The sequence below is a fragment of the Peromyscus eremicus genome, chromosome 3, assembly GCF_949786415.1.
Source record: "Peromyscus eremicus chromosome 3, PerEre_H2_v1, whole genome shotgun sequence".
In the NCBI taxonomy this organism is placed as follows: domain Eukaryota; kingdom Metazoa; phylum Chordata; class Mammalia; order Rodentia; family Cricetidae; genus Peromyscus; species Peromyscus eremicus.
The window spans coordinates 51575641-51591160 of NC_081418.1; the positions used below are offsets into that span (position 1 = coordinate 51575641).

Consider the following 15520-nt stretch of genomic DNA (forward strand, 5'->3'; position numbering starts at 1 on the left):
ATAGGGTGACAAGTTCAGACCCCAAAGAAATGATTCCACTGAAATCTTTTTGTGATTTGTGGATCAATGAATTTGATTGGGCTGAGGGATTACCTACAGGAACATGGGCAACATACCCGAAGTCACAAGAAGTTGTTGCCCCCCACCCCAACACTCCTCAGACCCTCCGGCCCCAGCACCCTTTACTTGCTTGTATATCCTGTGGAAGAGGTGGGCCACTAGGGATCAATTGTGAATGTGTCGGATCTTGTGATGATATTGGGTGAGTCAACACAACTGTTCCCATTTCAAGACAGCAATGGCCATGTCATGCCCTCAAGACAGACTTCCACAACTTTTCTTTGTAGCAAAAATCTGTACTGTTTTGTTGACATCTCCCTGGTAGTGAGTGGTAGCAAGATACAAAGTCTTTGTAAACTGCCTTGGTCTTAGGCAAATAGAGGGAAAGCAGGAAGCTACCCTGCGTCTGTCCCTCATCTTCAGCTCAGACGTCTTTATATTTTGAGGAGACACGTTTTCTGGTGCTCCACACCTCCGTGGCCTCTCCTCCCTAGCTCTGCTATCTCCTGCTCACCTCTCCTGCTTCATTGCTCTCCTTCTCCTGGTTATGCTCAGATCGCGGGGACCGCCAAAAGACCACCATGGAGACCAAATCCCGCATGTAAAAGCAAAGAGCCTTTATTTCAAGCTCTGGAGCTTGGTCCCTCTGTCTGTCCGACACAGAGGGTGAGAGCAGGGTGCCCTGTGCCGAGGCAGGGTGGGATTTTTATCATAGCAGAGGTTGGGGTGAGGGGGTTTCCAGGGTTCAGGACCCTGACTGGCTGACAATTATCCAGGGGTATCTGTAAAACAAAAATAAGTGTGTGCTAGACTCAAGGACATCTGGCCACCTAATGGTTGGACCATTAATAATGTTAGGTATTTCCTCATCCCTGGGTGGACCCCTGGGTGGTATCAGCTTGAGGCTTTTCCTGGATCTGGGTGTTGCCTGCCAGTAAGCCTGTCTCAGAAGCTTTGTCTACGCCCCTAAGCCTGTCATGGCTGCTGTGTGGTCAAGCTATTTTGGGGCCCCTTCACACTCCCTCGCTCCCTTCCCTCTGCCTACCTCACAGTGGCCTAGTGCGTCTCTTGTTTTTGGGGCTGATTCTCCTCTACCCTGCTTTCGGGGAGCTCAAACTCCCGGTGTTTAATTTAACACAGTGCCCCCATCGCCACACTCCCTAGCAACCGGTTTGGTTTTCTTTGTTTCATTTAAAAACTCTCTAAAATGGTCTTACTCCTTTAATTACTTTCTGATTTAGCTCCAGATCGTAAAAGTGTTCGTATTATTTACTGTGAACTTTCCAGAGACGAAGGGCTGGCGATAGATGGCTGGCTGGCTGAGAGGAAGAGAAGGCAGGCGGCGGCTGCTCCCAGGTCACTGGAGGGCTCCGCCCCGCCCGCCCGGCGGGCGCAGCCCCGCGTCGGAACCCGAGGGCAGCGGTAGCGGTTTCCCCCTGAAGGGAGGAAGAGTTTCGTCAGAGCACACAGGAAAGGCCAGGCGCCGAGCGGCGGGCAGCGGTGAGTTCGGTGTGTGTGGCCCGGGTGTGGGGCGCAGCGGAGGGTTGCCTTGCTGAGCAGGGCGTCCCGGGAACCGGCCTGGCGTCCGGGGATCGGCCGTGCAGTTGCTAGCTGCGGTGCGGCGGGAGGAGGGCTCTGGGCTGGGCGCGCGCCCGTGGTCCCTGCGAGTCAGGTGTGCTGGTTCGAGTCCCAGAGCTGTCCCTAATCTGTGGGCCCCCTCAGTCATGTCCCCTACTTGGACTGTGGGGTACCCCGAAACAAAAACGGAATCAATAGTATTGGATGGGTGGGTCGGTTCATTCATTCCATTTACTAGGTTCTTCTGATGGAGATGGCGAGAACCTGCCCCAAGGAGCTCTGCTTTAGTGAGAAAATCCTCACCTTCCTTGTCAGGAGAGGGGCCGCAGTTAGAATTTGAGAGCTTATGGGGTTGAGGATAACCTGCTTTGAAGGCAAAGATATGCTGATTTAAACATGAAATTGAGATTTTTTTTTTAAAACTGACGTTAATGAGAATGAAAATTCTCGCTACTGAGAAGGGAATATACACTGCTAATGTAGTACATATTTGTGAAGGCAACTTAAATACGGAAAAATTTACAGATTTTATTCACAACCCCATCCCAGCTGATCTTCACAGCCAAATTAAGTAATCAGGGCAGATGGCGTTTCTTCATTTCACTAGTGAAGAAGTTAATCGACGTACCCAGGGTCTCACTACCTCAGACACCTCGGCCAGTGCTCTTTGCACACTAGGCCGCCTGCATATCTCCCCGTCTTTTAATAATATATGAATCATTTATGACAAAAAGGGAGTTGCATGGGGTAGGGGTGGTGTTTAAAAAGACGGTCCAGTCAGTGCCCTCGACTTGCAGGTGTTCCTTCCTTCCTTCCATGCTGCCCTCCACTTGGATAGTTTTAGCAACCCTCATACTTTGCCTTCACAGGCATGAGTCCCAGTTCTGTAGCTTGTGTCCAGTTTCTCCTATTTCCAAACAGCTAAGTCCAGACGTCTGTTTGGGCTCCACTTGATGTGCCCGGCAGGTGTAGCAGGCTGTGGTCTCCTTAGCTGCGCACTGTTTTCCCACAAACCTGCAATATCAGTTAAAGGCTTGAAATCAAGTTCCGACCTGTTGCCCAAGCACAAAAAGAAATCTCTCACTTCCTGCAGTCAGTTGGTCACCAAGCACTGGCAGACCAAGACCTCCACATTGTTTATTGACTCTTGTTCCTCCCTTTAGTTGCCTAGAAATTATGGCACCCCCTGCCCCCATGGCTCTCTTCAGCTTTACTTTCAGGTCCTAGCAGTCTGTTTTATACTCTGCCGCTCAAATATGATTTATGTTATTTAGCTGCTAAAAATCTCAAGTTTTGTTTTTGTTTTTTTTCCATTGCCTTCAACATAATATCCAAAGCCCTTAGTGTAGACTCAAAGTCTTTTCAGATCTTCCTGCCACCCCCATCTTTTATCTGTAAACTACTGTTTCTCAGAGTCTGGTGTGTTTATCACCTACATTACAATTATGGTAATAATTGCTAACTAACTAAACGTGAGATGATTACTCAGTTCTGGAACAAAGGAGGCTTTGGGGGAAGGGAGGTAATAACCAAGAATACACATTTCCAGCAAATTTTGTGCGTTCTAGTAAGGTTTAATAGTGACCCTAAAGGCTGAGACCCAGTGTTCTAGAAGCTATCCCGTACTTATACTCTCTTAGGGCATGTTAATCCTCAAAGTGGTCCATTGGCAGTTGAGGAAACAGTAAGCAGGAAGTTGTCGCTGTTCTAACCTGAAGCCGACTTCCTGTATAAGGCCCTCATGTTAGAGGTACCTGTCTAATGCATGCAGGAAGTGACTACTTTTATCTCTTAAGATGAAGGGACACAGAAGGATCGGAACAAGCAGACCTTGCTGGTTATTGTCTTTAAGTCATAGCACCTTGTTCAGTCATGTTTCTGTACAACTTTCTACTCTTCATCAAATTTAACATACACAGGGTTTTATTTCTGAAGGTTTGAGTCAGGTAAAGCTCACATTAAATAGATTTATATCCTTTTTTTTTGCTTGTTAATATGTTTTGTTACAGGAGTCTTAGTCTTATTCATGGGTGAGACGAGAAATTACTTCTTCAGTCTACTACCTTCCTATGTTTTTCAGAACATAATTTGGTATATATGTGTGTGTATGTATACATTTTGTGTGTAGCCTTTATACACATACACACACACAAAAATGTACGTGTGTGTGTGTATATCTATATCTATATCTATATAACTCCTTTGTATATTTGTTTGTTTAGGTTGCTATAACTGGGGTGACTTAAATAACAAAAATTTATTTCTCACAATGTGCAAACTGGAAGTATGAACCCAAGATGGTTGTACTGGGTGTGGCACACTCTTCTTAGTTTACAAATGGCTATCTTGGTGCTGTGTCTTCAGATGGTGAATTGGGGGTGGATGGGATGTGACATCTGGCTGGTGTCTCATCTTGGAGAGGTGCTGAGCCTATTCATGAGGACAGCATCCTTATTGTCCCATTATTTCTACCTAATACCATTTCAATTGGAATTAGGACAGCCATTTACAAGTTTGGAATCACAGATGTTCAGGCTGTAGCGTATTCCTAACACCTTCCCGTTGTGACTCCTAATCTGTAGGGCTCTGTTTGGCCCCTTCAGGTCCATCCCAGGTAGGCCCATTTTTGTGGACTCCCGTCCTCATTCCCGAACATTTATTTTACTGTGTTGCTACTGTGCTTGTGTGGTTGTATTGCGCTTAGGGATTTAACTATTATGAGCATGTGAGAGTGGGACTTAACTCTTCCCTGCCCTGTGTCTTAACACAGAGCAGGTGTTATCTGTTAAAGACCACTTGAATGAATAAGTGTTGAGGGCCAGATGGAGGGAGGTCAAAAATTATATGGGCCTTTGGGACTTTTTCTGTACTAGCCTGGATGGCTTCATTGATGTCTGCAGTGTGGATGTTTCTTCCTAGGAGAGGGATTTTAACCAAGGGAAGTTAAAGGGAGAAATAATTTTCATCTGTTTAGATAATAATTTGTTTTAGAAAACTTAGCATTGCATATATGTTGCAATTTTAAGATGTCATTTACCATCCTACAACGTTAGAGGAAATGATGCAAATCTTCTGCTTTTGTTTATTGGCATTTTGATTGATAGTCCTAGTTGAACATAATTGGAATAACACTGGTTATAGATGTCTTTTACCTTCCTGATTTTACTTACATTGTATTTTGAGTTGTTTTTTCTACATCTGTGAAAATTCTCTATTAAAAGAAATTGAATTGTTATGTGACTCACTCACTTGATAGATGTTTCTAGAATGCCTGTCATGTGCCAGATCTTACTTGATGTGTAGGTTCTAGCAGTGACCAAAGCTCTACATTCACGGAGTTTACTCTAGTGGATAAGCTAAGTAACATATTAATAATTATAAATATCATCAAATGATGCCATACAAAAACAGAATAAGCATATTATGCCATTTTGTTTTTCCATAAGGAGCTAATTTACCTTCCTTATAGGATTAGGTGAGAGTATCTTTCTTGTTGTATTTTGTCATCAGTGAATATGATAATTTAAAACTTAATTTTATATGTGAATAATAATAGCTCTTTTAATTTACATGTCTCTGATTAGTAAGTTGAGCATTTTTTTTTTTTTTTGGTTTTTCGAGACAGGGTTTCTCTGTGTAGCTTTGCGCCTTTTCCTGGAACTCACTTGGTAGCCCAGGCTGGCCTCGAACTCACAGAGATCCGCCTGGCTCTGCCTCCCGAGTGCTGGGATTAAAGGCGTGCGCCACCACCGCCCGGCTCAAGTTAAGCATTTTTTACTTAGCCACGTGCATTGAGGTTTTTTGCATGTTCTTTGCTGATTTTCATATTAAAGACCTGGTGTTTTCTTCTTTTTGAATAAGCTGTTGCTGGTATTTTGGATCCCTCATATGTAATGGACAAATACTCAACAGTGGTGTAGTGGGACAGTAAGAAGACAGATATCAGAGGAAGCCTAGAGATCCCACTTTCTCCCCTCCTTCCTTCTGATAGGATAGGGAAAGGAGATTGATAAGGAAGGAGGAGAGTCAAGGGAGAAATGTGTGAATAAGGAAGGAAGTGAGATGGGTGAGTGGATGAGAAGATGCTGGTGATGAGACTGGATAGGAGAAGATGAGAAGAACCACAGCAGAAGTGGCAGAGAGAAAACAAGAAAAGGAAGAAAGGCAGGAGGGGGAGACCTTAGAGGAATGAATAATAGGATGCTCCATGATTATCTTGGGTAATTTTTTTTTCTTTTCCAGCCTATCAAATCTGTAGGAGAAGATGACTGCATTCTTTAAAACACTTCGAAATCACTGGAAGAAAACTACAGCTGGGCTTTGCTTGCTGACATGGGGAGGTCACTGGCTCTATGGAAAGCACTGGTAAGTATTGACACCCCACTCCATCTGCATCCCACCAAAAACCATTCAAAAGGCTTGGCTAAAATTTTGTTCAGCTGCATGTCTCTATAAAATATGGTAGTTAAACAAAGTTATTCAAATAAAAAAAGGCAAACACTTCTTGTAACCTGACCTATATAATTAACTATACGACTTACACATCAATGCATGCGGTTAGTAAGGTTGGAAAGAAAGCAGTTTTTTTTTTTTTTTTTTTTTTTTTTTGCTTTTTCGAGACAGGGTTTCTCTGTGTAGCTTTGCGCCTTTCCTGGATCTCGCTCTGTAGACCAGGCTGGCCTCGAACTCACAAAGATACGCCTGCCTCTGCCTCCCGAGTGCTGGGATTAAAGGCGTGCGCCACCACCGCCCGGCTGTTAGAAAGCAGTTTTTATTCACTTTATTTGTTATTGAAGTGATCAGGACCCATTCTGAACAGAAGAAAGTCCTCTTCCAAGTAAGTAATAAATTGAAATTGTAACTCGTGTATCCTCTTGAGATTATTGCCCAGTTTTTCTCTATGATGGTCTCTATCTGTCATCCCTTGGTTGCTGGATATTTATTGGCTCTGCTTTCTCCATCCGCTGTGACCGTCTTCATCTATTTCATTAGACTGGTTAATTTAAAGGAGATCACAACTTAGCACCCTTTGTGTTTGAATAAGGAATTCAGTATAATCATGTGTTATATCAGCCTTCAGACGTAGCAGGAGAAGAAAGTAACACATCTTCTATTCTGGCTTTAGGTGGTAAGATTTACATAAACAGAATTTTTTTTAATAAAAATCATAAAAACTTAAGACAGCCAATGTAATTGTAGTCTTTAAGTGACCAAGTGCTATGTCTTATGTGTACCAACACAGAAATCCAGATATATTTGATATTGCTTTGCTAAACAGGGAAGAGTTAGGAATTATGTTGGAAAAGAGATCCACACTTGATGCTTTTATAAATGTTCTCAGTTTACTGCTGGCAAAAAACTTGACGCTGTAGTGTGTGGTATGATATTTTGCAGGTGAGTGGTTCTTTCCTTGCAGATATTCTCAGAGCTAAGCACCAAGTTCTGTTAGCTACTGTCCACACAACTTAGTATTTGTAAGGTAAGAAAAGAGTTAGCAGACCTTTCCTCTCATGTCTAACCTGGGCCCTCAGGGGAGCCTGTACTGCCTTTGCAGGACCTCTAAGGCACACTGATGCCGCCTCACTGGGGGCTCCCCTGTCCCCACTAGGTGAAGATCTGAAGAGCTCACTTGTCTTCAGAGGTCCTCTGATACTCCCTGAAGTCTTCAGACTTTTTAAAAGGCCCTCAGTTCTCCAGCATGAAAAGGCTCACTCTGAACGAGGTTTGAAACAGCTTGACTGAAGGCTTCATATGCTCCTTCTCCACCCTTGAAATCCAAGGTTAGGGCCACAGATACAGCTCCTGGGGTCTCGCTCTTCCCTTTCTCATACTTCTGCATACTTTGATACCTCATGGGCCCTTTTACTTTCAAATTGTAGTGAAAAACATGATTTTCCACCTTGATCATTCATGAGTGAATGTACAAGAGGCCAATGTTGTTGAATACGTTCTTACATGTTGTTGTGCAAAAGATTTCTTGGACTCCTTTGTTTTTGCAAAACTGAAACTATACCCATTGACCAATCCGTTTTCTTCCCTTCCCTTTTCGCAGCCACTAGCTGCTTTGTTTTCCATGAGTGACTGATACAGACATGCAGTGTAGGCAGGATCATACAGTGTTTGCCCTTTTGTGACTGGTGTATTGCACTTGGGAACTGTCCTTAATATTCATCCACATTGTAGAATGTGGAGTTGCCTTGTTTTTCAAGGCTGAACAATTAATATTCCTCTGCATGTGTATGTCATACTTGACTCATTTATCAGTGCAGATTTGGGTTACTTCTGTCTGTTGGCCGTTGTGAATAATGTTGCAATGAACTTGGGAGAGAAAATACCTCTTAGATTCTTTTACAGTTCTTTTAGAGACATACCTAGAGGAAGGGCTGCTGGATCACATGGTAGGAAGTGCTATTGTTAGTTTTTAAGGAGCCTTCAAATTGTTTTTGGTGACAGCTTTTACAGTACTACTAATAGTGCAAAATAGTTCCAGTTTCTCTATATCTGCATTAACATGTTTTGTTGTGATGGGTGTTGTGGTGTTGATTTTCATTTTTCTAAAAATACAGAGTATTTTTTTCACATACCCTTTGACCCTTTCTGTTTCTTCTTTGGAGAAAAGTTTGTTGAAGGTCTTTGCCCAGTTCTTAATTGGGCTTTGTTGTTGAGCTGTATGAATTCTTTATATATTCTAGATATTAACCCCTTGGGATATACATGATTTGCAGTTTTTTTCTCACTGTATTTATTAGCCTTTCAATTTGTTGTTGTGTCTTTGGATGGTCAGAAGTTTTTAAAGTTGATGTCCCATTGGCTATCTGCTTTTGCTGTTGATGTCCCATTGGTTATCTTTGCTTTTGCTGTTGATGTCCCATTGGCTATCTGCTTTTGCTGTTGATGTCCCATTGGCTGTCTTTGCTTTTGTTGTTGATGTCCCATTGGTTATCTTTGCTTTTGCTGTTCATGTCCCATGGCTATCTTTGCTTTTGTTGTCTGTGCTTTGAGTAGATTTGTGTGTATGGTGAATGTGTCTGCATATGTATAGTGGTCAGAAGTCAGTGTTGGGTGTCTTCCTTAATTGTCCTCCACATTATTTTTTGGGACAGTTACTCATCAACCCCAGAGCTCACTACTTATTGGGCCACAGTAGCTGGTCAGCAGGTTCTGGTTATCTCTGTATCTGCTTCACAGTGCTGCTTTACAGATGTCACACTGGCATTTCACATGAGTACTAGGGTTCCATAGTTAGGTCCTCATGCTTGCGGGCATGCGCATTACCAACTGAGCCATCTCCTTAGTCCTTGCCTGAGCTTTTAGTATCACATCCAAGAAATTATTGCCAAATCCAATGGCATTATGCTTTCCCCCAGGTCTGCTTCTAGGAGCTTCATAGTTTTAGGTCACATTTAGGCCCTTATGTTTAATTTTGTATGTGGTATAATGCTAAGATATAGCCTCACTGTTTTGCATGTGGGTATCTGGGCTGGCACCATTTGTAGAATTCTCAGTTGTGTGGTCTTGGGACTTTTGTAGCCAGAAGATTTCCTGTGTCCCGGCCTGCCGGTAGTCGGGACAAATCTCTCCCACTCGCGTCCCCCAAGTAAACACACAGGGGCTTATATTAATTATAACTGCATGGCCATGGCTCAAGCCTTTTGCTAGCTAGCTCTTATGTATTAAATTAGCCCATAACTATTAATCTATGTATTGCCACATGTTCTGTGACTTTACCTGTGTCCCATTACATGTTGCTCCTTGGGCGGCTTGCTGGAGTCTCCCCCCACCTTCTTCCTGCCTCTCTCTTTGAATTTCCCGCCTGCCTCTAAGCTGCCTTGCCATAGGCCAAATAGCTTTATTTATCAACCAATCAGAGCAATATGTATTATATAGTTTTTCTTATATTAGTTATAACTTTATTTTTATTTTTTTTTTTAATTTTTATTAGACAAGAAAAGAAGAAATGTGGTGATATTTTATTTGTGCTGAAATGTGGTGATATTTTATTTGTGCTGAAGTATGGTGATATTTTATTTGTGTGTTGATAAATAAAGCTTGCCTGGAGATCAGGGGGAAAAGGCCAGCCATTTTAAGTAAACAGAGAAGTCAGGCAGCACACAGCCTTAATCCCTTAGCAGGCAGGATCTGTGTGTTCAAGGCCACACTAGGGAACAGAGCCAAGCATGGTGACACACGCCTTCAATTCCAGTACCAACCATCGAGGCGTGGAGGTCTGTACAGACAGACAGAAAGTGACAGAGCTGTGTAGGAAGAGGAAGTGAGTTAGCTGGGCTAAGATAGCCAATGAGAGGGCAGAACAGCAAGGCAATAAAGGCGTGAATAGACAGGAAGTAACTCTCATTTGGAAGCTGCAGAGTTGGTAAGGTAAGGTTGGCTGGTGGCTTTCCCTATTTCCCTGATCTAAGGCTTTCACCCCTATATTTGGCTCCATGTTTTTTGTTTAATAAGACCATTTAGAAATTGGCAGAATTTTGTTGAAGATATTTTGACCATGTACAATGGAGCTTTATCTCTAGGTTTTCTGTTCTATTCCATGTACCTGTGTATCTATCTGTATGCCAAAACCACATTTTGATTACTATAGCCTTGCAAGAAATTGTGAAATTACGAAGTGAGAAGCTTCCAACTTAGTTCTTTTTCTAGATTATTTTGGCCATTCAGGCTATTTGAGATTTCATATTGATTCTGAGGTGGCTTTTACCTATTTCTGCAAAAAGTGCTTTTGGGATTTTGACAGGGATTGAATGAAATTGGTAGACTGCTGTGTGTTGTGGCCATTTTAACAGTGTTGTCTTCCAATCCTTGAGCACATGATGTCTTCCTGTCTGTTTTGTGGGTTTTAGTGAACACATCTCTCACCTGCCTAAATTTATTTGTAAATAGTTATTCTTTTTGGTCTTCTTGGTGATTGATTTCTTAGTTTCCTTTATGCATTGTTCAATCTGTGTATGGCAGTGCAGCTTGCTTTGTTAATTCTTTTTCGGTCTGGCAGCTTTGCTGAAGTTGTCTTACGGTTCTAACACTTTTTCTGTGTTTGGGTGTAACCATTCTGGTGTTCCATATAAAAGATCGTGTCATCTGTAAACAGAGATAGTTTTCTTCTTCCTTTCCTGTTTAGATGCATTTTATTTCTTCCTCCTCCTCCTCTTGCCTTCTTTTCTTTCTCCCGTAATCTCAGCTCCATGGAGTCTTGCTATGTAGCCCAGGCTGGCTTGGGATCTCCCTGCTCAGCCTCCCAAGTGCTGGGATTATAGTATGTGCCACCACCTAGCACTTGCAATTTATTTTTCTCCCATACTTGGTCTGACTCAGTTCCCCTTTTACCTGTACGAGCTGGCCTTGCAGTCTCACATGCCCCCCATTTCCCTCTTGTTTATGCCTTCCAGACTCCTGCTTCTCCTTCCCTCCTTCTTTCTCTCTTTGCCACTCCCCTTCTTGTCCTTAGTGACCCCTTCTTTCAAGCCTGAGGAGAGAGTTCTCTGCCCTAGGCCGTCTTTTTATGTCGTGTCCTTCCCTGATGCTCTCACCTGCTCATCTGTCTTCTGTTACAACTCTAGGCGTCCAGTCCCAGGGTTTTGTTTGTCTCTATAAAGACCTCTTCTGAGCTCCACACCTCAGTGTATGTTCTGGTGCTGTGTTGGTTTGAATGGGATGCCCCCATAATCTTGTGGCATTTGACACTTGATCCCCAGTTGGTGGTGCCGTTTGGGAGGTGTGGCCTTGCTGACAAATACGTCAGTGGGGTGGGGTTTGAGGTTTGAAAGACTCACACCATTCCTAGTTTGCTGTCTCTGCTTTCTGCTTATGGGGAGGGTGTGAGTCCCAGCTCCCTTCTTCTGCCACCGTGTCTTTGTTCTCTTTAGGAACTCTCAACCTCTGGAACCGTGAGCCCAAATCAACTCTTCTTCCATAAGTTACATTGGCCTGGGGTTTTATCATGACAACAGAAAAGTAGCCAATGCAAGTACTTATCTTAGGATGCTTCACAGGTATTTCTGGCCCAGCATCCTAAAACAAAATCCTCTTGCCCAACCTGCTTCTCGATTATTGGTATTACTCACTATCCATTTTATTTCCCTAGATATTTGGACATCTTCTGTTCTTCCTTACCCACGTTTCTCAGATCCTGTGCATAGATTCTAAGTGATTTTAGAGTTTCCTAATGTGTTCTGTTTCTTTTGTCTGTCCCCACCATCTCCATCTTCATCCACACACCCTCCTTTCTTGTGCAGATTCTTCCTAGCTTCCTAGCTCTTTGACTGTTTCTGTTTGCACACCTTTACCATGCTGTTGTTCTGTAAGTGAAGATTGCTGTTGCTTTTAGACTCAAATCCCAAATTCTTACCAGCTCTGCATGAACTTGGCCTCAGCTGTATACATCTTGTTGTACTCTACATTTTAACATTCGGCCTTCAGGTCTTCATATGGCATTCTTTTCTGGGCTACTGAAGTTTCTCCAAGTCTCAAGTACTATCTTTTCAAAGAGATCTTCCCCATCTAATCTTAGGGACTCTTCCTGCCTTTTCTGTATAAAACACTCATTGCTATTGTAGGGCCAGTGAGATGGCTCAGTGGGTAAAGTGCTTGCTGTGAAAACACAAGGATCTGATTTGGGATCCCCAGCACCCACATAAAGGTTAGATATGGCAGTGCGCATCTGTAACCCCATCTTTGGAGTTGTGGAGACAGGACAGTCCCTTGGGCTTATTGGCTAGCCAGTATAGTCAAGACTGTGAGTTCCAGGTTCACTGAGAGACCCTGTCTCCAACAAAGAAGTAGAGTGATAGAGGAAGATACCCAATATCAACCTGCAAGTACAGGTGTACAGGTGAGCACACCTATACATAGTGCACCCCACACACACATACACATACACACAAATAAGTAAAATCACTCATTGCTATTGTGATTTTTTTTTTCTGCTTGTGTCTTCTCTTATCCTAATACTATATAGACTTTGTCTTGCATGATATTATCCTGAAGCCCCTGCACATAGAAGGGACTCAATGCACATTTTGTTTATGGGAGAGGATGAAAGGATGGGATTCAGAAGCAAAGCAAAGTATAAACTCCATCTTCTGAACTCGTACATCTAGGCTGTTGAATTCCCCTAAAACGAGTAATGCACTCCATCTCTAGTCAGGCTCCCCTTCCATTTTTCACAAATGTGCCTTGAAATATTCATGAATTTCTGTTTCATCTTCTGCCTTCTCCATACTCAGACATCCTTAACTCCCATTTTAAAGAGAACATTACAGAACACAGTCCAGTTATCCACATGCATCCTTGTGTTCTCTCCTTCACTGGGTGAGGCAGCCGTCCTGCCCAATGCCAGTCATCCTGCCTCTCCTTTGTACCTGCCCCTCATCGTCTGTTCCTTCATCTGTGTCCTTAATGTCAGACTTTCGCTTCCTTGTTGATCAAAATCATTCCAAACTTAAACACGTCTTCATTCAAGTGACAATTCCATTTGTTTACTGCCCTACCTATCTTTCCATTTATACTAGTTTTTAAAGTTTACTTCTTAACCTTCTCTGCCACTTGAAAGCCAGGTTAGTAGAATTTGGTTTATATTCCATCATTGAATGGAGCATGCTCTGGGCAAAGTCATAAATAGCCTTAGCTGAATGAGTACTTTTCAACCTTTGCCTGGTGCATTCAGTTGTCTTTGATCTTTTCCAGTTACTTTCAGGCTGTCCTTTTGTTTTGTTTCATTCTGGTGTTCTCCAGACTCCATCCTTACTTGGCATATTTTGTAAGTGACCCCTAATGACATGGCTGTTCTCAGGTAAGAGATATAGTTTCTTTAGACATTCATCTTCTCTTGACATTCCATGTAAATAGAAGGGGTGAGGGGGCATTCACAGCAGGTCTGGGGGGGACATATTTTAATTTATTTTATCTGCCTATAATTTATTTTTATTGCCTCCTCTTATGAATCTTTTGACATCACATATGTGTTTGCAGGCTTTATTCCATTGTTTATAGTATTTATAAAATCTTCTCTTCTGAGAATTCCTTCTATTTTCTCCCTTCTCCCAAGTTTCAAAGGAGAAAGTAATTTTTTTTTGGAGATTTCTCCTGTATAATTTTCCTGCTGTCGTCGGCAGGAGCAGCAGGGATGGTTCTCGATGCAGCTCTGTGAGAGCAATTGAAGAGAAGGAAATGACCCTGTGTGCTTAGAGTAAAGAGAGTTTAAGTATTGCTCATTCCTCTCCAACTGCTCTTACTGAGCCTTCTGGGATCCCTGGGGAAGATTCTGTTCCAGGCTGCTAGTTCATCATGTCAGCCATTTACCTGCAATGGTCTTTCATACTTTTCTAGCCCTTTTAGTAGCAAAGAGCCTGCTGATGAAAAAGTAGCAGAAGAAAGGAGGCAGTGTAGTATGCAGGTTGTCACCGGAGTCAGACAGTAGTGAGATAGCCTAGCAGCATGACCTTGGGCTCCTGAAGCTGGACATTCTTTAACTGTGGAATGGGCATAGAAGTATCTTACTGGGTCATTGAAGGATTGAATAAGGTAACTGCAGAACTCTAGCTTAGTGTATTCCAGACATGAGTTCAAGTAACTGCTCTGAGTAACTTGAAGTAATGACTACTCAGTACTTGGAGAGCTGGAACAGTGTTGATGTAATGACTACTCAGTACTTGGAGAGCTGGAACAGTGTTGATGTAATGACTACTCAGTACTTGGAGAGCTGGAACAGTGTTGATGGCATTTGGGCAGTGGATGACATGAGAGCTGTCCACTGGGCAGGAAGACAAGGACCTGCTGGGTGATTGAATAAGATCTGAGCCCTTTTCTATCTCTCTGTCCGTGTGTAATGAGACAGTCTGAAGAAGACTAGTTTGAAGTCTAATGTAGGGCCTGAAGAGATGGCTCTGTGGTTCAGAAACTTGCTGCTCTTGTAGAGGACATGAGTTTGTTTGCCAGCACCTACATAGTCTCTCATAATTCCCTGTAACTTCATTCTCAGGAGGATCTGATGCCTTCTTCTGGCCTCTGTGGGCACCACAAATGTACATGGTACACACACATGCATTCAGGTAACACACATAAACATAAAATACGTATAAAATAAACTTAAATTTCATATGGCATAACTTGAGAACAATAGGGCACAGCCATTAAGACCAGCGAGACATATGGGAACCCTTGCTGATCTGACTCAAGCCCGTACTGTTCTGTCATGCTGGAGACCTTGCCCTTGCTTATTCTGCCTTTGGTCTGTCTCACTGTGTTTGGTCACTGAGCCTTGTCACCACTTTTCAACTAACCCCTTGGCTCGGCGATTGACGATGGTTCTAATCCTGCTTCCTTCTGGCCCCCACTTCTCAGTTTATGCAGTATCACTTGAGGAGGCAGGGTATCCTGCTGTTGGTAATGTTATGAGTGACCAGGGAATTTGGATGCAATCACCCAGCTATTGAGAAGGATCACTTCTCAGAGTCCCCTATGGTAGAATAGTTAAGGCTCTAGAGCTTGACAATGTGGGATTGAACTTCAACTTTATATTTATTGGCAATGTCTTAGTTACTATTCTGTTGCCAGGAAGAGATACCATGACCAAGGCAGCTTATAAAAGAAAGCATTTAATTTGGCACTTGCTTATAGTTTCAGAGGTTTAGTCCATGACCATCATGGTGTTGAACATGGTGGCAAGCAGGCAGACTGGCAATGGCATGGGATTTTGAAACCTCAAAGCCCACCCCAGTGACACACCTCATCCAACAAGGCCACACCTAATCCTTCCTAGACAGTCCACCACCTGGAGACAAACATTCAAATATATGAGCCTATGGGGCCATTCTCATTCAAACCACCACAAACAGGGAAGCCCTAGGTAACTTTACATCTCCAGGTTTAG

The 15520-nt window shown here is 43.0% G+C and overlaps 1 protein-coding gene across 1 annotated transcript in view; it reads left to right on the plus strand.

Annotated features, from left to right (window-relative positions):
- Positions 1-1392: 1392 nt before the first annotated feature.
- The window catches only part of Agk (acylglycerol kinase), an 86368-nt gene continuing 72240 nt past the window's right edge, over positions 1393-15520 (plus strand). The window contains exons 1-2 of the mRNA XM_059257626.1: positions 1393-1560; positions 5881-6003. Of these exons, the coding sequence (XP_059113609.1) occupies positions 5903-6003 (101 nt within the window). The 5' untranslated portion in view covers positions 1393-1560; positions 5881-5902. The remainder of the gene's footprint in view (positions 1561-5880; positions 6004-15520) is intronic.